Raw genomic sequence first — 22271 nt, 5'->3', positions numbered from 1 at the left:
ACAAATAGACGAGGAAAAACTCCTTGAATGCTTTTTCGGTACTGAACACCGTCTTGCTGAATACTGGTTACAAAATTACTTTCGCACGGCCGCGGTTCTGTAATGATATTACGTTTGCTAGTAGCTCCCTAGTACGGTCGTGTACATGGCAAGTGAGCGACTTGTGTACACACAGTGACCACTTGGCAATTCTTCTTGAAATTGACAAAACGCACAAAATGCCTAAGTCTCTCAAAAAAGTTCAAAACAGACTCTGGAAAGTTGAAACTCTTGATGAGGATATATACAAATTAATGCTACTTGACAATCCAAACTACGCTAAAGACATAGAAAAGAAGACATGTGAGAAAAGCATGCGATACCGCTATGTGTAGGAAAAAACCACGCACATGTACAGAAAACCCGCATACTATTGGAATGAGGCTATTGGAGCTCTAAGAAGTGACTACCACAAAGCGAGGCGCCAGTGTCAAAAGCGACGACAAACGGCAAATTTCACAATGATAACCGAGCGCTTTAAACGAAAGCTAAATGAACTTAAGATAGCAATAAAGAAGAGTTTATTAAAGACGGTTGTCCAAACTTTTTTCCGGCGCAATTGCTTCAAAGGCAGCAAATAAAAGAATTTGGAGCTACAAACGCACCGTTAGTCACTGACCAAGAAATCATAGAAGCAGCAGAGTGATTCGCAAATACTAAAGCATCAGGCCTAGATGGCATCCCTAATAAGGCCCTAAAACTGGCTATTAAATATAAACCCACCCCGTTTACGGCAGTTTATACGCGATGCTTACGAGAGGGAGTGCTTATACAAAAGCCAAATAAGCCAGCAGGGGAGCCAGGCTCCTACCGACCACTATGTATGCTGGACACAATGGGGAAAATACTGGAGCGTATAATCTGTGTGCGGCTAGAGCAACATCTAGAAAGAGAGCCGCCATAAAAAAGTTAACAGAGGTCGCAAGCAAGGCTATTGAAGGAACCAGGTGGATATATGGCTCCAAAGAATACTGCGCGGTAGTGACGTTCGACGTAAAAAATGCCTTCAACTCTGAGTCGACTACGCTCAACATTGATGGATACAATATCCCAACGCAAAAGTCGTTGAAATACCTGGGTGTAATTATTGACGCGAGGCCCCACATCGCGAAAGCCTGTGAGAAATCAGCAAAGGTGACGGCTGCATTAAGTAGAATCATGGCCAACATAGATGGACCTAGTCAGAATAAACGCGCTCTTCTGGCAAAAGTTAGAAAGTCAGTACTAATGTACGCCGCACCCATATGAGGACCAGCATTGCTGCACAAAACATATGCGAATGCGGCAAAAGTAGTAGTTCGGTTAAGTGCAATCAGGGTAGCGTGCGCATTCTGGACTGTGTCACACGAAGCGGCTGGAATTATTTCAGGTATCATGCCTCAAGATATGACAAAGCGAAAAACGCGGGCAGACGACTAAATAATCAAGAAAAACAGCAAAAAAGACAAGCCAGCCTTAATGAGCGGCAAAAACGATGGGACGAAACAACAAAAGGTAGATGGACACACACATTGATCAGAAACGTGCAAATGTGAGTAGAGAGAAAACACGGAGAAACTGACTATTACTTGACGCAGTTCCTGACTGGGCACGGTTGCTTCAGGGAGTATTTACACAAATATGGACATGACGATGGGTTTGACTGCTCTTTTTATGGAAAAGGGAATGAAAACGCGGGCACATTTTCTTTCTGTGCCCCCATTATAAAGATGAAAGAGAGGAACTAGAGAAACTTCTTTCAGAGCGACTAACCCCTGAAAACATTGTACCACACATGCTAAGTTCCCAGCAGGTGTGGAACTTTGTTAAAGAATGGAGCGCGACAGCCCTAATAGAGCTTAGACGGAAGGAATGGCAGGGAAAGAGCGATAAACAGGTGATCAGCATGGAGTTGAAAATTTATAGATCGATAGCCAACCGGCTAAAGCTTATCTTTGTGAAGAAATGCCTAGCGGCGGTCCCGCAAAGAAAAATAAATACCTAGAAAAGACGGAGTTATGGTTTAGTAGGCGTCCTACCCAGCAGGTTCCGCACTTGGTGACAATGGCGGCACATGCGCGTGTAGGATGAATCGTGCATGCCGTCTGAAACAGGACGGTATCTTTCGAAGATTCCCCCTCCGGTAACAAAAAAAAACGCTTCTTAGCAGTACTTCTCCGCCGTTATCGGTCCTTTTTTTCGTTTGTGTTGAAGCAGATGGTGTGATGTGTGTGGTTTGATTGTGGTTGGTGTACTTGTGTGTAGGTGTCGGTGTGTGGTGCTATCATGAGTAGTGTAGAATGTGGATTGTAAGTATGGTAAGTGTGGTGAAGGTTGCGTCTCAGTGTTGTGAGTCTAAGCCGAATTTGTGTGCTAGTGTGGTATGTGTGTTGATGTCGGGGAACGATGCTCATTTAAATGCATGCGTACGCTGGGCGTAGCTGCGGTTAGCATGTCGGCATCCGTATTTATCTGTTAAAAAATTTTGTTTTAATTATCATATACATATACATATATTCATATGGGTGCTGGTGCAGTGAGCCGTCATCTGGATCGACTTTTTTTGTTTTTGTTTTTTGTTCGCATTTATTGCTAGTGGGTTATTTTACGTTTTTTTTCTTTGTTTATTAGTTACGGCTCATTATTTACGGTTTACGTTTCGATTTTATTGGCGGCTAGCGTCTCCGTTTGTGTACGGAAATCGACTACGCGAATATGACCGTAGGAGTCGTAGTAGAGCTTCTCTATGCGGCCAAACCGCCATTCGGTAGAGGGCGAGACAATCGTCATTGATTAAGACAGAATCTCTAAGCTTAGGCGCATTTTCTGGTGTTTTCCATCGCTACCTTCTGTGGAGGCTCTTTAGATAATCATTTTTCCATTCATATCTTCAAACTCCCAAAATTTTCTCGATTGTGAATTGAGGTACTCGTTTGAGATTTCCTCAACTTGAGTTGTCATTGTGGCAACTGGTTCCGTAACTAGTCCACTTAGTATCCAAACGAATATAATATTTTGAGATAGAAGAGTTTTTGAAATTTTTTGAACACCTTCTAGTATAATTTGCGATATGAGATCGCTGCCTAAGAGAAGATCTATTTGAGCTGGGGTGTTGCAGTTGGAACCTACTAGCTTTAGGTGTGAAACCATTTGCCAATGCCTGTTATCCATATGATAGCTTGGAATCATGTTGGTAAGTTGCAGTAAAACTATAGCTTCTGCTTGAATGCGCTTATGTGCAATTGAATTTGCTTCCACAATTATTAAGATTGTGTGCATGGGACTAGCAGTTTATACAGAGTCTTTTTGATTTGACAAATTTGTACCTTCCATTATTATTAAATTTTTTAAACTTCTCACAAGTTCTTAGCTTATGACTTCCTGATCGAATGATGTGAACGATTGAGTTTTGAAAAACCGTCTATTTAAATTATTGTTGCTTCCAACTTGGAAGATATGGATGGAAAAGTGATTATTTAAAGCTTCGATTTAGATCGCATTGAATGATTTTAGTTCTGACTATTTTTTTGTCTACCCTTTCCGCAATTTCATATTGGGTAGTTAGAAAATCTTTCATTTGCTGCCACGTTGGCATTTTCTTCTTGATGAGAGCGATTTGGTAATGTGGCGGTACATATAGTATGTTTACCAGAATAGGATCCCAATTGTCTGTGGGAGTATTTTGTGTTGATAGAACCGACAAATAATTTGAAACAGTGCATTCTATTTTTATGAATTCTTCACTTGTTTCTTTTTGAATTTTAGGCAAGGTATCGTTACTTACTTCTCGATCAATATTCTCTCATTTTATATCTTGACCTTAGAGCTTTCCAAGCTAAATTGACATTATCGTAATTTAATGCGAACTGCTTTATTACGCCTGCTTGACCTTCAGTCCCAACATGTCCCGGAAATACGACCATTCTTCATAACCTCCATGAAATATTTCCGTATCGCATGCTGACACTTTGAGATGAATGTCTCGTATGGAGAGTAAGTGCGATTGATTTTCATAAGCCTTAATTGATCTGATATTATTGCTTTTGTGTTTTCATACTGGTCTAAGCAGTTTTCTTATTTGGCGTAAGCCGAGGATTAAAAATTTTCAGGTAGATCTGAATCACCCGTTTCTATTATTGCGTTGTATGCAGCTTGCAGGCGTGTCCAAAAATTGTCAATAGATTTATTATTTATTTTCTTTTATTCTAATTGAGAAATGCAGTAGCCGGAAACTCTTTTAAGTAAAGAAGAGTTGTTATTTTCCGAAAAATAATTGAAAGCCGCGTTTGTATTTACTTGCTTTTTTTTAATATTTCTTACGGAATTACACATATGCCCTTGTATCAGCGGGAACTGAAACGATGTCAATATCATTTGACACACGTGTGGACGTCTATAGGTATACCAGTATTGAGAAATATATGTACATCAATACATATGTAAATATAATTCGCATTTCGAATAATGCGTGAAACTGATATTGAAAATACGCAATATTGGTGTATATGTATTTCTGATTTCCCTCAGGGATTTTGGAAGTTAAATTGATAAAAAAAAAACTGTGTGTTTCCTTTGCTTGTTTCTCTTGGTGGTAATTCTTTCCTATGCCGGCGTTCCAATTTGTTGTGTTCTAGTTTATTGTGGTTTTTTATTTTTACTTTTATTTTATTTTTTACTAACGGTGAACGTCGTACCGCCCTATAATCAAGAAATATAAGTATGTTACCATTTTATCTGAATGAAGTTAATTTCTTTATTAAGTATAGCTGACCCGACAGACAATGCTCTGTCTTCTTCTGATTGGTTTATAAGAAAACAGGCGACATATAACTGGTCATGTGAAAAACATGAATTTTTAAGATTAATGCCACAAACACTTAGCGACTGCCCTTGTGATTTATTTATCGACATTGAAAATGCTAGCCGCACTGGAAATTGTAACCGTTTAACGTCAAGTCGTTCGGAGTTAGAGGAATCCGTGGAATTAAAACGTCTTCGCCTTTGTACTTCCCTTTCAAAATTGTGGCTTCTATCACGTTATTCATTAATCTCTTCACCGCAAGTCGGGTGCCATTGCAAAGACGAGCCTGGTTTATATTCCGCAACATGATTATTACCGATCCGATTTTTAATTGCAGATTATGAGGTGGTAATCCGGGTAACTCCAGCGAATTTAAGAATTCTGTTGGATAGTTAACAATGTCATCTCGGTTAGTGACTGAATCAATCGATTTGTATGTAATCAATTTACCAGTTATCTTATTTTGAATTTGAAAATTCGTTTTATTGACATCAATGTTTTTTGCAGCCAATATAACTCGATCGCTCATCCAAACATTATCTTTATAATTTTGTGCAATATTTAGGTAAACCTTTTCAATCAGTTCTGTCTTAGATTTCATAAAGTGACAGAAATTGGTAGGGAACGTAATGTATCCAGACGATGAGTCAACAGGTATTTCTCCATTACCAAAATCGAGCAATTGCTTTGAAAAAGATTCCCCAGATTGGTCATTCTGCAGTTCGACTCGCATGTTCATACTTAATCTGAGTGTTTTAACATATTTCCCTAAAATGGATGACTTCAAGCATGCATTAAGTTCGTCTGCTGGCGTTGATCGTGGTATTACTGGTAATGTTTGTCGAAAATCACCTGCCAATAATAACACTGCACTACCAAACCGGTTTTGGTTCTTTCGCAAATCTTGCAAAGTGCTGTCAAATGCTTCTAAAAATTTTTGGTGTGCCATTGTGCACTCATCCCAAACTATTAATCTGCATTGCTGCAACACTTTGGCCATTGATGAATTTCTCGAAAGGTTGCAGGTTGGAGTGTCATTTATTTGCATGTTCAAGGGCAACTTGAGTGCCCTGCAATACCTGACGAAGCAAGTGCAAGTGCAATACCATTTTGGGTTTCATTAACAGTTTGCAGATGTTGGAATGATGTTGGGCCACGAACATTGACTAATAGTAAGCGCCAATGAAGTGCTCGTCTTGGCTGGGATGGACTGTTTAAATACGTCTCAATGCATCATGTGGGTAACCTGGAACTGGCTATCCTTGTTTGCGCCGATGAAATTTTTTTGACGATTGATTCCAGGTATAATATTTAGGCATTTCAGAATACAACAGTGTTCTGGCACATTTCAAAGAAGCTGATCAATGTTGTTGATGGTGGCCTGTCAACTCGTTGCAATACATTCTCCGTTGTAAAGTACACCCTTTGACCATTTTTCAGATGTACGGCCAACTGAACAACAGTGGGGTGTCTTTCATGTATAGGAAACGAAAAAATACGCCACATCGCCTCATTGCTACTAACATAGCGGCCCATTTGAAATGAGTCATCTCATCGTTGGAATTTTTAGCAGCAACTCCGAACACATTTTTAGCAGCAACTCCGAACACCTTTATTTACATACTTGCAGATATATTTAATAGATTTTACGGAATGGCAAAATTCTACATTTATGTCTGCTTTAAATGTCTTGGAGAGTAAAGGCGAAGATAGAACAACCCAACGATTGTCAACTTCAATATCCTGCGGATTCACTTTGACTGTTGTTGACCTCCCATTGTTAACAGTGCTTCGCCGCCGGTAAAGTGGATAACCATCATTTCCACTAATAGTTTCTGATACCAACTGTCTTGGAAAGCTTTGAACATTTTCCGTTAACCATACATGGAGATATGGGATTTAATATTCCACAGGGACCATGGATCATATTTTTTGTAACAATCTCATGTAAAAATGGATCCTCATCATTATTTTTACATTTTTGAATACCCTTGCTGTGATGTAGAGTCTATCAATGGGTGATTGGCCACTAAATAATTCTTGCCGAATTTCTGTCCACCGTATATTGCATGTGAATGTTATAAACAAATCTGGTGACCCATAATGACGTACATATGACATAGCAGCCTGAGCATTTTCATGCATATGTCGTGGACTTCTGACGTACATATGTTGATGGGAGAATAGTTGTTCTGCTTACATTCTCGGCATTTCCATCAGCATTGATGGCATCCCGAAGATGTAGGTATTCCTCAGAACGGAGTTTTGCCTGGCTCAACCTGATAAACGTTAATCACTCAGTTTCTACTTTTACATTTGTATGTACATATCGACAGCATATTGGTGAAAGAAACGCCGACATTTTAAAATGTGATTGACCTCATTTTCTCGAACCATCAGTCTGTATGAATAATAATTCATTGAACTAACTTTTTTGTTAGTTTCAGAACATAAAAATCATTTTTTTGTGTTCAAATTACTTAAGGCTGGGGTAAACATTAAAAACATAAAATGTCTATTAACCTGTAACTGGAATTATCATCTTTATTAAAAAATGATACCCATCTTCACCTTGCCAAAATAAGATAGGATATTGTAAAGCATTATATGATCGATGTGTTTCGGACACACGCTGCAGTTGATTGTTACGCCGGTGTAAAACAATACCTGGGTTTTCTACATTTTCACCTACAATGACAATAGCGACTTCAGCGATTGTTGGGGCATTAAAACGTCGTATGTGTTGTCCTGCAGGCGTCTTATCGGCTTTGATAACAATTTTGTGGTTATCAGATGGCATGTGATCTAATGCGGTCTTGAATAATGCAATCAATGCGTTGTGTTGATGGAACAATAATTGGAGCTGTTCCACAACTGATCTTTTCACAGAATTGTTTGGTGCACAACGCTGATCGACTTTTCTTGCTGAATAGCCGATGAAATAAATTTGAAAAAAATTATAGTCACTATCCGGCACCGGTAATAAGGAACCAGTTCGATGATATATTTGCCTTTGAATCTGCAAAGGTAAACATTATCGTATTACATATACCAAGTGACTCTCAAAATACTTTGTCAGCCCTACCATTTCCCCCATCCCGGAACTTGACTTTGAATCCCAGTTTAAATCACTAACATCGGTAATTTTGGCAGCTAAAATTGCTCGTGCACTCAAGCTATCGCAGTTACGATAATTTGGCCAATGTTCGGATAAACATTCGTGATGAGTTCATCTTCCGTTGAAGTGAATTGACAAAAGGGAGGTGAAATTGATATCAAACCACTGGAAGTATCAACCGAAATTTGCCCATTTCCAATTCTTAGCGAATACAATGTAAAATGTCATCGGCAATGTCATTTTTTCGTATCCCATAATTAACGCGAATTTAAAGGCGGATATGTCGAAATGATCTTCGCGATAAGTATGCGAACTTCAGTGGCATGCGAAGTACTATCGCATTGTCCTTCGTCTGTTTCCAGTGATTATCATGTTCCAGCAAATGCTACTGCTGGGATGCTTCTCAAAATGTTGCACACACTGTACCATTCACAATACGCGATGACTTAAATGAAGTTGAACCGCGAGACGCAAAACAGTCGGAAAACTTTCATGAATTGCAAAGGTAAATATCCTACAAAGCGCTTTATTGCAGTTCACATATCGACCCATTTGATACTGCTGATCTCATATCGTTCAAGGCCAATAACCGCTATGTTGCTTTCTTTGGTGACGTACTTGCAAACGTATTTGATCGATTCGATCGATATTCAACATTGACATGAGTTTTGAATGTGAATTAAACAAAAGGGGCGAATATGGTACGACCCATGTGTTGTCAACTTCGATGTGTTGTTAACGTCGATATTCACGCCTCTAAATGCTAAATGTTCTGCCATTGTCGTCTGGTGAGTGACGCCGATACAGTGAATATCCATCATTTCCCATTCCCGTTTCCGAAAGAAAAGCACATGAGTAGTGTTTCGTGCATTCATTGTCAAACATACAAACCAAAGTGGGATTGTAAGGTTCGCAAGGTCCATGAATCATATTGGTTTTAACCACTTCGTATAATTCTGGATCTATCTCTGAATCAGGAATTTCCGCTGAAATGATTTCATCAATTTGATCTGGTGTAATCACCATCCGCATCCAAAGAAGAATGTGTGCGTGCGGCAAACCTCTTTTTTGCTACTCAACAGAACACATTCAGCATCTAACAGTATCATATATACCATAGGTTGCTTCAAGATAAAGACCATCAAACATCGCAGCTATTGTTAAAAAAGTCGTGCTGTGATATCGTTACGATCGCTAGCTGATTGACCGCGATCCATAATTCCACACGTATGTCATCGCATTTTGGGAGTACTTCTTGCCTTTCTTTGGGCTGCCATACGTTGTGTATGGAAAATGTTACTTTTTGGAATTGTCCAATTTTCCGACTTCTCCTCATGAAAAGTATAAGGTATTTTGTTTCTAAACCTTTCCTGATCCACAACAAACAACCTTTAAAAATTTCATTAAGATTGGTTCAACCGTTCTCTTAGTGTTACTAACAAACTAACAAACAAACATTCATATTTATTGTAACGTTTGTATGGGGAAAAGAAAAGGGCTGTTTTTAGGGGTTTTCCGGAAACTATTCGAATTTTTCTCGCCGTAAAAACCATCCTTGAACTTCAACAAACATTTAAGAAAAAGAATTGGCCAAATTGGTCCAGGCGTTATTGAGTTATGCGCGTACATATATTTTTGGTATTCATTTTTATTTATATAGAAGTGAAATGTTCTAGTTTTCTGCTCAACTTTCTTAAGTTTTTCGTACATAAGAACCTTCTCCGAATAATAACAAATACAACAAAAAAATAATTAGTGAAATCGGTCCAGCCATTCACGTGATGCCGTGACCAAAGGAAAAAAGGGATTCATTTATATAAGTATACTCGTATATATGTACATTTAATTTAAGTTGTTTCATATTTATTGAGTTTCGCTTCCGTTTTATTTTGTTAGTAGTGTTTTTGTATTAAATTTTCACTGTCTTTACTTTTTGGTTTTTTTATTTTAATGTACTTCACTGGACTGTAAGTAATAGCATTGACAGACGGCACCGTTAAACCAGATTAATTGCATTTTTCGGGATTAATTCAGGAGTTACCGCAGCTAACTCCGTTGCTGAATCCAAACATAACTCTCAAAATTTTAGGGAGCTTGTGAGATTTTCGTTGGCAACATTGTTAATAATTGACAGCTGTATACTATTGTGAATGAAAAATAAGAACAGTGACAGCCATTTTACGTTTAAATGTAAATGTTATTTTGAAAAGCGACGATTAAAGATAAAAAGTAAGTAATTTTAGTATTTTGCATTGCCTTCTAAACGAAAATTACTATATTTGTTTTAATTTCAGATGGCTGGCAGAAAAAAGCGTTCAGGGTGGACTTTAAATGATGAGTTGGAGCTGCTGGAAAAATTAGAGGCACGTTCCCACGACCTCCGGCGTGCAAAGCGAAATGCTCATATATACAATGAGATTTCGCAGGAAATGGCACAAAAATATACCACCGAGGAAATTCACTGCAAAGTGAAAACATGACCAAGAAATACGATTTTTCAATAATTACATATCTTCTTTTAACACATTAATAACTCTACTTTCAGAGAAGAGAAAACCAAAATTGGCCCTTCTGGTGGTAGTCCCTCGCCTTGGAGGCATTATAATGCTGTGAATCGCATAATAGGGTGGACTGCCGTTAATTCGGCTTTGTACATAGAGACCTACTCGTATTCCGAAGTAAAAAACGAATTTATTTTATTTATCGCCATCATGTCCGCTGCCACCTTCGTTGCCGTCACCACCACCATCATGTCCGCTGCCACCTTCGTTGCCGTCACCATCACCTTCATCTGCAACAAGAAAACGCAATTTTAGCGCCGAGTTGTTAAAGGTTTTAAAAAAACAAACTGAGATATTAGAAAGGGTTGCGGATGAAACAAAGCACGTTTCAGAGGAAATACTTCAGACTGTTCGACAGCACAATAATTTGTCCGAAAGATTTTTAACCCTTATGGAGAACATCGCAGAGAAACTTTAAGTTTAAAATAATTTTATCGTTTTTTCTAGTCCTAAGCCATTATTTAATGAAATGTTTTGTTTTTTTCTAGTCCTAAGCCATTATTTAATGAAATGTTTTGTTATTTTCTAGTCCTAAAACATTATGTAGTGTAACAAAAAATAAATTTAAATAATATTTGTTTTCTGCTACTCTATACATCTGTACTCACGAAAACTCAGAGCTATTGCATTTCTAATAGCCGATGCTGTTTCATCATTTTCCCCAGCTCTTGTAGTGTGATGTGGTTGAATTTCTGTACTTATTTCTGCAGCATCTTGGATCCACGAAGAAGGAATTTCATCATTTTCAATTTTTAGAAAATTGTGCAAAATACAGCATGCATGTATAATAACGTTAACGTTTTTTGGAGCTACCGGTAAACCTCTGCCAATTTTTCTAAATCGAGCTTTTAGTTGACCGAATTCTCTGTAACTCTGCGACATTTGGATAAACGATAGTTAAATGTTTTTTCTAACACTGGTTGATTTGGTGAGTATGGAAAAGGCTTCATCATGTAACGCGACAATCGAAAGGCTGAATCGCCAATAAGTATTACGGCGACATTAACATCTCCAATCATTTTGATGCTCTGAGCAATTTACGAATCGTTATTTCTTCCAGTTTACCCAACGTGTATATATGTAAATTTTGATCTATAAAATAGTGAAAGAATTTATAAAAATATTTCCAATAAGTACTATATATTAAATTTACCTATAGTCGCAACTTGCCAGCAGAACAACCGAATACCACCCCTTATAATTGTAATAATCGATCGCATCTTCCTTTTTCGGCTGAACCTCAATGTGGCAGCCATCTATTGCTCCAAAACATTGCGGAAAACCAAGGTGTGCAAAACCTTGTACATTTCGCTCTACTTCTTCTGTGCTTGGGGGATAGGAATTGATGCAATCCGATAAATTTGTGCACACAGCTTTGCAAAAATCCACAACTATTTCCCCAACTGTGGTGCGTCCTACGCCAAATAAACTTGCTACAGTTCTGTATTCCGCTGAAGAACCTAACGCATACAACGCAATAGCCACTCTTTTCTGAAGTGGAATGCAAAGTCGCGTGTTGCTGTTGGACTTTCCGATTTCCTTAACCTTTTCACATATTTTGTGAAAAGCTTCTTTGTTTAGACGAAAGTTTTCTTTAAATCGGATGTCATCTATCTTTTTGACATCGTACTCCCAAAAACTGCCATTGCGGTCCTTTTATTAATGACATATGTATAAAATATTAATATACAATATATAATATATTAAACTTACAAATTTCAGGCGCTTCTTTCCTTTATTTCCGAAGACGCCACTTTGGTACTAGTTTCCAGTATCACTTTTGTCAATTCATTTATCGTTTTAAGCTTTTGAAGCAGGTTCACTAGTAATGTTTTTATTCTTTGGTTTAACAAATTGTGGTTTTGCACCATCTGTGCGGCTAACAATCACAATGCTTGTCTTCTATCCATTTTTGTTTCATCAAATTAAAAATGTTAGTAATATGCATCGCTGCTGTCTGTCACCTATAAATTTGGATCTGCTTAAGTGCGCAGTTAATCAGGGTTAACGCTGTCGTCTGTCAAGGCTATAAGTCTTTATTTCACTTTTAATGTACTAAGATTTTTTATTTTACAAATTTATTTCTCAATTTGTATACACTGCACCTCTTTAGTTGGCTGCATTTTTAACTTTTACTCTGTTTGTTCTTTTTTCCTTAAGGTATATATATACATTTTTTTTTTTTTTTTTTTTTTTTTTTTTTTTTTTTTTTTTACGAGGAGGAAGCATCGAAAGCCTGAACCCATGTCAGTGTGGAACTTTAATCCGAAATAATCCTCCTGCTGTCTTGTACCAAACCCCCCGGTACCACCGTCAAGTATTACGTCGGGAGGAAGGTTGAGTATTACTCATACGTACGTGATGGTCCCAATGCATTCAGTAACAAGCTGCATTTACTTGGCCCTACCTCGGTTTGTCTTATACCCCCTAGTACAGTGATTGTCACCAAAACCTTCTTGTCTGCTCCAGTCATAGTTTGTGTGTCGCGTCTTAGTTGTTCGTTGGAATTTGGAGTAGTCTTCTACGTTGTTGTTCTCCAGCTCTTTGTCGTTTCATGATTTTTGCTGCCACTTCGGACACGGCTTTCCACTTATCTAGTGATTCTACCATTTGAGACACTAGGTTTTCTGGGGTTGGGTCTACCCCGAATGCGTTTCTCAAAGATTGCCTTTCTTCGTCGTATTTCGCACATAGGAAAATTGTGTGCTCCACATTCTCGATGATCTCGCCTCCGCAATAGTCGCATACATCGTTGTCTTCATGATTGAATCGCTTCAAATATGATTTGAAACAGCCGTGTCCAGTGAGAACTTGGGTGAGGTAAAAATCTACTTCTCCGTGCGATCTATTAAGCCATAGTTCCAATTTAGGGATTAGTCGGAATGTCCAGCGGCCATTTCGGCTGTCTTCCCATCGTTTTTGCCAGCGCTTCACCGTATCTGCTCTGGCTTCCTCTTTTTGGGTTCTGAGCGTTACTATCTCATTTGAACGGTATGTGAGCTCTTTGGCTAAGAGCTCTAGCGGGTGTAAGCCCGCGATCACTAGGGCAGCGTCTTCGGATACCGTACGAAACGCGGAGCATACTCTCAATGCGCATATGGTGTACGTGGAAAATAGGCCGCGTCGGTATGATTTGACTTCAAGAGCTTTCTCCCATATTTGGGCACCAAATAGAGCAACTGACTTTAATACTCCGGCTAGTAGTCGTCTCCTATTTTGTTTTGGTCCACGGGTATTGAGCATTAGCCGGGTTAGAGCTCTGCATATTTTCGTAGCTTTTTCACTTGCATAAGCCACGTGTTCTTTAAACGATAGTCTTGCGTCGAGAACGATTCCCAAATATTTTATAGCTGGCTGTGTGGTTATGCTTACACCTTTCGTACAGAATGTAGCAACTTCTCGGACCTTTCTGCCTGTAATAAGTACAGCTTCGGTTTTGCTCTCTGCCAGAGATAGTCCATTAGTTTCGAGCCAATTGTTAATTTGTGAAATTGTTGTATTGGTTACCGAAACTATTTCCTCTATATGCTTAGCTATTACCACCACGGCAATGTCGTCTGCAAACCCAATTACATGTACGTTTGCCGGTACTTTGAGTCGTAGTACTCCATCATACATTATATTCCAGAGGAGGGGCCCAAGTACAGATCCCTGTGGCACTCCCCGGAGATTTTGTATTTTTTGTAGCCCTGGTTTGTGTTGTAGCATAGGGTCCTTTCGTTGAAGTAACTGACTATCAGGTTGTAGAGATATGCCGGTACCGAGAAGTTTTTTAGCGAACTTAGTTAGTTTTTGACATCGAGGGTTGCAACCATACAATATTTGATGGTGCCACCTTTCCATCTTTTCCCACTAATGGCATTTTCCGCCAGTGTCTTCACAAGGGTCACCGCTTCGATTGTTGATCTTGCCTTCCTAAATCCAAATTGGTTTGGGGATAAGCCGCCGGCGTCGTCAATGGCCTTACTTAAGCGTTGATAAATGATCCGCTCAAGAATTTTTCCCGCAGAGTCCAACATGCAGAGTGGTCGGTAGTGGGACGGGTCTGTCAGAGCTTTGTTTGGTTTAGGCAGTAATATTAGGTGTTGCCTTTTCCAGATTTTTGGGAAACAGCCATTCTGCATGCATAAATTATACAGTGCTCTAAAAGGGTCTATGTTCCTAACGATCGCTGCTTTAAGCGCTATATTAGGGATGCCATCTGGTCCTGAGGCTTTACCTGGGTCAAGCCGGTCGCATGCCTCTATAACCTCTTCGTTCGTTACTTCTGGTAATAACTCTCTTTGTTGCAGCACCGCGATCTCTCGAGGTAGTTGGGGTCGGGTCGGGAAAAGAACTGAGACAATTCTGTCAAGGGTTGTTGAGGAAGTAGGCATTTGACCTCGAATGCGTAGTTTTCCCATTACGGTCTTGTATGCGAGACCCCAGGCATTGTTTTCTGCATCGTCACAGAGTTTGAGAAAACATTCCTGTTTACTTTTTTTTATGGTCTGTTTCAAAAGTTTCCTCTTGGCCTTGAAACTTGCTTGTAGAGTGTTGTAATCACAGGTGCCACGAGACCTTTGGTATAAACGTCTTACTTTTTGGCATTCTTTCCGCAGTTTAGCAATTGAGTCGTTCCACCAGTAAACGGGGGGATGATTATTACGCCGTGGAAGCTTTGACATTGATATGTCGCATGCAGTCTTAATGCGGCTCATAATCAATGCAGTCGCCTGGTTAACCGACCGCAAGTTGTCAGGAAGAGTAGCGGGTCCAAAGGCTTCTTCGAAAAGGTCTGGGTCAAATGTTTTGGGTCGCCATGAACTTCTTGTTAGGGTCTGTAGGTGGAGCCGTGTTTGGGGAGCATTTACCTCAAATATAATGGCATAGTGATCGCTGAAAGTGTACTGATCGCTAATTTGCCATTGCGATCTGCGAACTAGGCTTGAGTTTACGAAAGTAAGATCGATCACTGAGGTATATATATACATATATGTATATATTTGTATATGTATATGATTTTCTTTTTTGTAATTTTTTTTCCACTGTACTTCACCTTGATTTTTTCTTTTTACTTAATTTTTTATTATTTTGCAATGTGCCGTTTTTTATGGCTCGAAGAATCATGTATTTTTCACGTACTCACCTTCTCGGTCACCACAACAAATTTTCAAAAGGAAAAAAACGAATTTCTGTGTTCATACGCGTGAATATTAATGGATATGTACCCAAAGGGTTTTATTTAAAAAAAGGCGGTAATATATAATGTTTTAAATCGCTGATGTCGTTCCGCGCAGAAGCGTACAGATCGCTGCTGAGTTTGAAAACGGAGTGTGCCGATCTATTCAACGGTCCTTTTTTCCCGTTTGTGCTGAAGCAGATGGTGTGATGGGTGTGGTGTGAATGTGGTTGGTGTACTTGTGTGTAGATGTCGGTGTGAGGTGCTCTCGTGAGTGGTGTAGAATGTGGATTGTAAGAGAGATATGGTAAGTATGGTGAAGGTTGCGTCTCAGTGTTGTGAGTCTAAGCCGATGTTATGTGCTAGTGTGGTAAGTGAGATATGCTTTGATGTCGGGGGAGAATGCTCATTCATACACAAATATTATTGTAGTTCATGACAAACAAAAATGGGTTGTAATCTCTGGTTTCAAGTTACTAGAAATAACAATCCTGTTTCAGTACCTAACGCAAACATAAGGGAACTTATATTCCATCAGCCCCACGCAATAGGAGTGTAAGTTAGAGCGTGTTGATTTTTTTATTTAATCAGTAGTCAATGATGTTAATTTTTTTAAATTTTTCACTTCCATTAAAATTGTTAAAATTGCTACTGTTTTGGCGTCTTTGGAAGTTTCTATTAAGGGGACTAGCTTTTGGTATAGTTATCTTTTTGGGGTATTTTTGCCTTGATGAGAGCGATTGCTCGATTTTTCTAGTAAAGCTGCATACATTTACCAAAATTGGGTCCCAGTTTTATTTGGGAATGTTTTTTGTCGATAAAACCGACAAAAAGTTGGAAATCTCGGATGTGGAGTAGGTGCAATTGCTTTAGTTAATTTTAACTGGTTAAAAATCATTGTTTTTGTATCTTCAAACTGATCTTAGCAGTCTTTGTATTTGGCATAAGCCGCGAATTTAAAACTTTCTGGTAGATCTGATTCATCAGATTCTACTATTGCGTCATAAGAAGCGTGGAGACGTATCCAAAAATTGTCGAGATTTTCCTTATTGCACCTTGTTTTGTACTTTTATCAACTGAGTTTTTTTTGGATTCCTTGGAGTCTGAGCACATTTAAAAGATGTGTGGAATAAATAAAAAATGTCTCAGAGAAAACTAGACTGGGAGAATTTCAGAAAAAAGTTTCGCATATACATATGTACACATGATTAAAAAAGACTCTCTTGTGAGTAAGAGCTTCAAAGGAAATTAGTAAAACAGTGACTTTTTGATATACCGAAATTACTGGTTGAATTTCAAAAATATTTTCGTATATACATTAGGGTACTTCAAACATTTTTTTAAAATTATTTTGCAACTCTTACCCCCTCAAATGTTTGTGACTGACAAACAAAAAATCCTCCCTCAAGCCAGGCGCTGTAGCTTAATTCTAAGGGGTCGCAATTTTTTTAGTTTTGGGTTCCCATACATTTAACATAGGAATTTTCCTTTTTTCATTCAAACAAAAATTTCACCAACCAATTTTCGTTTCTCAACTTTTATTGAAGCTATAACCCCGAAAGCAGTGCCTACACCAGTAAAGAAGAATGTATACATATTTTTGACCTATAGGGTTACCGATAAGTGGATCTTTTTGTGCTTGTCTTATTTTCAAATGCGATCTCATATTACGCTTTAAAATTTTACACAAACCTACTATTGTTTTTGATAAAAAGCAAGGGGTATTGCGGCATTGCGGCATATGTATATGCCAATGGGGACTTTGAATAGTTATAACAAAATTACCGTCGCTTAATAAATTACTGATGATCAGTGATAAATTTGTGGCGATTTAATAAAAAAATGTATATTTTTTGTAGTTTAAATTTAATTTTAAAATGTACGTGATGTCAATGGCGTATATTTTTCACCAGATCCCTCCAGTTCGGCTCATCAGTGAATTCACCAGATAGTAACCACGACTGACTACCCAACTGGTTACCGGCAATGAAGTTCACTCATGAATTTAACATGGCGATGTCATTGGCAGTCTCAGTTCACACTATTCACTTGTGATTCACCACTTATTTCAGCACTTACTTCACTACCTACATCTTACTTATAACTTTCTATATTTCACTAGCTTCCTCACTACCTACCATTTGCCATATTTCACCTCTTATCCCATCATCTATCACTTTCTATTTCTCATTAGTAATTTCACTACTTACCTAGTTCACACCATTTATCGTTTAATAATACATAATACAACTTTTTGCTTTATGATTCTATTTTTTTTCAGTTGAATTGCTGTGCGCAATTGTTCTTCGGCCGGTTCAAAGTCATCGCCAGCTGGAATTGAATATATGTATATATTAAAATAATTAATTAGTAATTATTTTGATACATATAAATCAATATATGTATAATTGTTCATATTTTTCACATTTTTTATTTTCTTTAATTTTATCGTCCGTATTGAAGGCTCTTCAAATGCCTTTTACTAACTATAATTCCAAAAAGTACAACTTGAAAATTACAAATAAAACGCTGTCTTCCTGCGTAACGGTAAACATTTGTCGCGAAGATTACAATTTTTTTTAATACAGTGAATCATGCTTTTGATGACCGACATGTATGTAAATGCAATAAGAATACAATCGCTTTTGTCAAACTGTGCTTGCTGTAACGTCTAGGTTTTCTCAAATTTGCATTCCATTCTTATTTTTCGCTGGTATTTTATTTATAGGACATATTGAAAAAATAGCGTGCTGTAGATCATACTCTCTTCTCTCAAAATCTCTCTCATGTACTACTGCTTCTCTGTATTACCTCTATGTAGTGAATTCACTAGTGTAATTCACCAATTCATACCAGCCGTAATGACGGGTGATAACAGAGTACCAAGTGTGTATACAAGTTCTTTAGCTGCACGTAAGTCACACAGTGAATCTAAACAGTTGCAAAATATCAATGCTTTGGTATTTGAAGTCTGCAATTAAAATAACATACATATCTACATAATGTACACTAAAGCACACACTAGTTAAGAAATTAGAATTAAAAAAATGTATATAAGAAAGAAATTTTAACAAAGAAAACCAGAGTCAATACAGAACTCTCAGAGTCCTGAAGTTATATACAGAGTTTTTGCACATTGAATTGTGTTTTATGTTTTCTTCAGAATACTGCTGCCGTTTCTGATCGAAAAAACGGACATACACTGACGAACAAAAGTTTTGGCACAGCTGATGTTGGTTCCTTCAGTTCCGTAAATTTAAAAGGTAGGTTCAAATAATGTACTAGTCATATACTCACCTTTAGTTATCTATCACTATATTTAATTTCATTGGGCAAAAGTTTTAGCTCATTTAGAATATATATCAAAACATGGAAAAAATTCTAGTTTAATAACGGGTATTCAAACCTTTCGTTTTAATAACGTCATTTAAACGATTTGGCGTGAAGTGAATCAATTTACTTGTCACCTCAGATCCAATGTTAGTCAATTCATGCTGCAGTACCTCGTTTAATTGGCCTTTACTTGTTATTTTCAACCCTTCGTCCAAGTTCATCCAATAATCGAATTTAAATCCGGTGATTGAGGAGGAGTTGCAAGAACGTGGTGAATGATCCACATACGAGCATCATAAGCTGTATGTTTGGGATCATTATCTTGCTGAAAATAGAACTGATTCCCAAGTTTCAGCTTGTTTACGCTTGCAAGTTTTCTTTCAATATGTTTATATGTGTATGTACGCATAAAGTTTTGTCCATTACTCCATCAACAAATACTAAGTTCCCAACGCCTGACGCCGCTATAATTCCCCAAACCATGACTCCGCCACCACCATGCTTTACGGTATAATTAACATTGCTTTTGTCATACCCGTATTCGACCAAATTCTAAACGCTTTTTTTGTTAGCCTTGCTGATACGAGGTTTTTTCGAGCTATTCCGGATTTGTACCGGTTACGAATAAGCACCCGCCGCATTGTTTTCGGATTCTTCCTTGAAGTCATCAGAAATCTTTGTTGAAGTCAGTATGCCGCCTCTCTTGAACTAAATTTGAGCAGACGACCCGAACGTTTGCAACTCTGGAGGCAACGGACATCTTTAAAACGGTTGATTATGCTCCGAATGGTAAAACGACTTAACTTCATTATTTTATCAATTTCTGCATAGCTTTCGTTGGCGGAATGTAGATTTAAAATAATTTTTCTCTCCTCTGCTGTCGTTTCCACTCACCTGCTACCCATTTTACTGAATTGTAGTAATAATGCACGCTACGCAAGACTATATTTCACTTTAAAAGTTAGCGGTTTCTATTATATAGTACAGCATCATGCGGTCACTTGTTATTCTAATTATTTTTTTTTCTTTTTTAAGCAGAATCAATGAAATTATTTCTGAGTATTCTAACTGTGCCAAAACTTTTGTCCACAGAAATATATTCGATTTTTATTTTAATTAAGTACAGTGATAAATAACATTAAGGTGAGTATATGACTAGTACATTATTTGCATCCACAGTGCCAAAACTCTTTTCCGTTTGTGTATATATGTAAATATCTGATATTTTTGCACATCAACGGACAACTCGCAATAAACGCTTAGCAACGTGCAACATACAACAACAGCCTCTAGGTGCTACTATTAAAACAAATCAATAATACTCCTGTTGTTTTCTATACCTTGTATTAGAATGCGAAAATATGAAACTATGACTTTACTTATATATGATATACTAATGAAATCATTTTATAAATTATTTTATATTTTATTTAAAGAAAATATAGTAAATAAAATATTTAAAGAAAATTTGCCAAATTGTCTCCCTAAAATTCTTGCGTCCCAGGCAGTTGCCTAACTTGCCTACGTGGACCGACTTTGCTAACAGTATATTCTATTATATATTCTTTGTTCCTTTGGTTATTCATTAATATTCGTAATAATATTTGTTTTTAATGCCCGTTTAAGGATTTCGACTATAGTGAATGTTAAACCAACATATTCACATGAACATTACCCGTTACATTACCCTGCCAGCCACGGCTAACCACTTTTCTCAAATATTTCAATATATTTACACATTTTTTCTCTATGCACTAACACCAACGAACATGTTCAGGTTATTTTTTTGTTTACCTAAATGTGATAAAAAATAGTTACCTCATTTCTTAATTTATTTGAATGAGTGCGAATGAGAAAACATAATTTTCAATAGTGCCAAAAGAAAATCCCAAAAAGAGTAATAAAAAAAACGATGAAAACGAAAAGACGCATGTCATTCGCGCTAGTACAACAAGAAGGTAAGTAAATGAATTTTATGTGATTGCAAATAATTACTTCGTTTGTTTTTATAGCATTGGAAATCAAGAAAACAGAATTAGAAATGATGTCAAAATCCTGCTTGTCGACTTTAACGCCAGGGTGGACAAGAAAGGTATCTTTTGCACAGCGGTCGGCAAATTCAGCCTCCATCATGATGAAGCATCCTCAAACGGGTTAAGACTGATTGACTTCCCCAGGGCCTGAAGTATGCTTATCTGTAGTACTGGATTCCAGCATCGAAAAATTCACCAATCTACGTGCCTGTCTCTGGTTCGAAAAGCCACCAACCAGATCGATCATGTTGTGATAGACGGAAGACACGTTTCCAGTGTTTTAGACGAGCGTACGCTCCGTGGTCCTAACATCGACTCGGACCACTATCTTGTTGCAGCCAAGATACACACCCGTCTCTGTGCAGCAAGAAATGCACGTCAACAGACACAAGAAGTTTCGACGTCGAAAAGCTGCAATTATAAAAGACAGCCGAACGATTTTCTTGCACTCCTGCACTCGTAAGCAACTCGGTATAAGAGAACGGTGAAACGGCATTTCAAGCTCCTTACGTACATGGACGATGGAATGTCAGCCACGCTATTCAAATACAGCGGCGAAAAACGGATAAGGGTCATGCATCAGCTTCTTTATAGAAAATGGTTGGAGGAAAGCATGACGATTGGTATTTAAAAGTGCTCTGCCCAATCCACAAAAAGGGAGATCCTACAGTCTGCAACTTTCGTCGCTTATAGACTCCTCAACATCGCTTATTCTAAGGAGTGTATTGTGTGAAAGCCCACCGTCAACAAATTTGTTGGACGTTATCAGTGTGGCATTAGACCTGGAAAATCAGCAACTATCCAGATATTCACCATGTGTTAAATCTTGGAAAAGAGGGTCTTCTCCGATTCCAAAGCTGCCCAGCATGGCAAATGGGGCTTGTAGCTATCTCCTGTGATCAAACCAACGGTCTTTGGCTCCCACGTCACTTTTGACAGTCATAACTTTGAGGTCTTTGATAATTTCGTCTATCTTGAAACCAGCATTAACAGCAACAACAATGTCAGCCTCGAAATCCGCCGTATAACTACTGCCAACAGGTGGTATTTCGGACTGAGTAGTAGAGTCCTCTCTGTACGAACTAAGACCAAATTCTACAAGTCACTCATCGTCCCCGTCACGCTATATGGTGCAAAGGCATAGACGATGAGAATATCTGATAAGTCGACGTTACGAGCTTGGTCCATTGCGCATTGGCAACTTCGAATATCGCATTCGATTGAATAAAGAGTTGTATGAGTTATA

At 38.1% G+C, this 22271-nt stretch overlaps 2 protein-coding genes across 4 annotated transcripts in view; one reads left to right on the top strand and one right to left on the bottom strand.

The window, feature by feature from the left end:
* Window positions 1-22271, top strand: part of LOC126765061 (cyclin-dependent kinase 5 activator 1) — a 235222-nt gene that overhangs the window by 130308 nt on the left and 82643 nt on the right. The window contains exon 4 of one of the 3 annotated variants that reach the window (XM_050482668.1): window positions 18823-20394. The exons of 1 other annotated variant lie outside the window; for it this stretch is intronic. In XM_050482668.1, the coding sequence (XP_050338625.1) occupies window positions 18823-18936 (114 nt within the window). In that variant the 3' untranslated portion in view covers window positions 18937-20394. Of the gene's footprint in view, window positions 1-10231; window positions 11092-18822; window positions 20395-22271 lie in introns of those variants that run through there. One more of the 3 variants, XM_050482667.1, reaches the window with a different exon arrangement.
* LOC126765105 (uncharacterized) lies at window positions 10634-12138 on the bottom strand. Its single transcript, XM_050482721.1, has 3 exons — window positions 11652-12138; window positions 11107-11590; window positions 10634-10728 (listed from the first exon to the last, which is right to left on the bottom strand). Exons 2-3 carry the CDS (start codon window positions 11378-11380, stop codon window positions 10634-10636), a joined length of 369 nt encoding a protein of 122 aa, XP_050338678.1. The 5' UTR covers window positions 11381-11590; window positions 11652-12138.

The sequence above is a fragment of the Bactrocera neohumeralis genome, unplaced genomic scaffold, assembly GCF_024586455.1.
Source record: "Bactrocera neohumeralis isolate Rockhampton unplaced genomic scaffold, APGP_CSIRO_Bneo_wtdbg2-racon-allhic-juicebox.fasta_v2 cluster10, whole genome shotgun sequence".
Lineage (NCBI taxonomy): Eukaryota > Metazoa > Arthropoda > Insecta > Diptera > Tephritidae > Bactrocera > Bactrocera neohumeralis.
The sequence above is the reverse complement of the archived record's forward strand: the minus strand, read 5'-3'. Positions and strand labels throughout refer to the sequence as shown.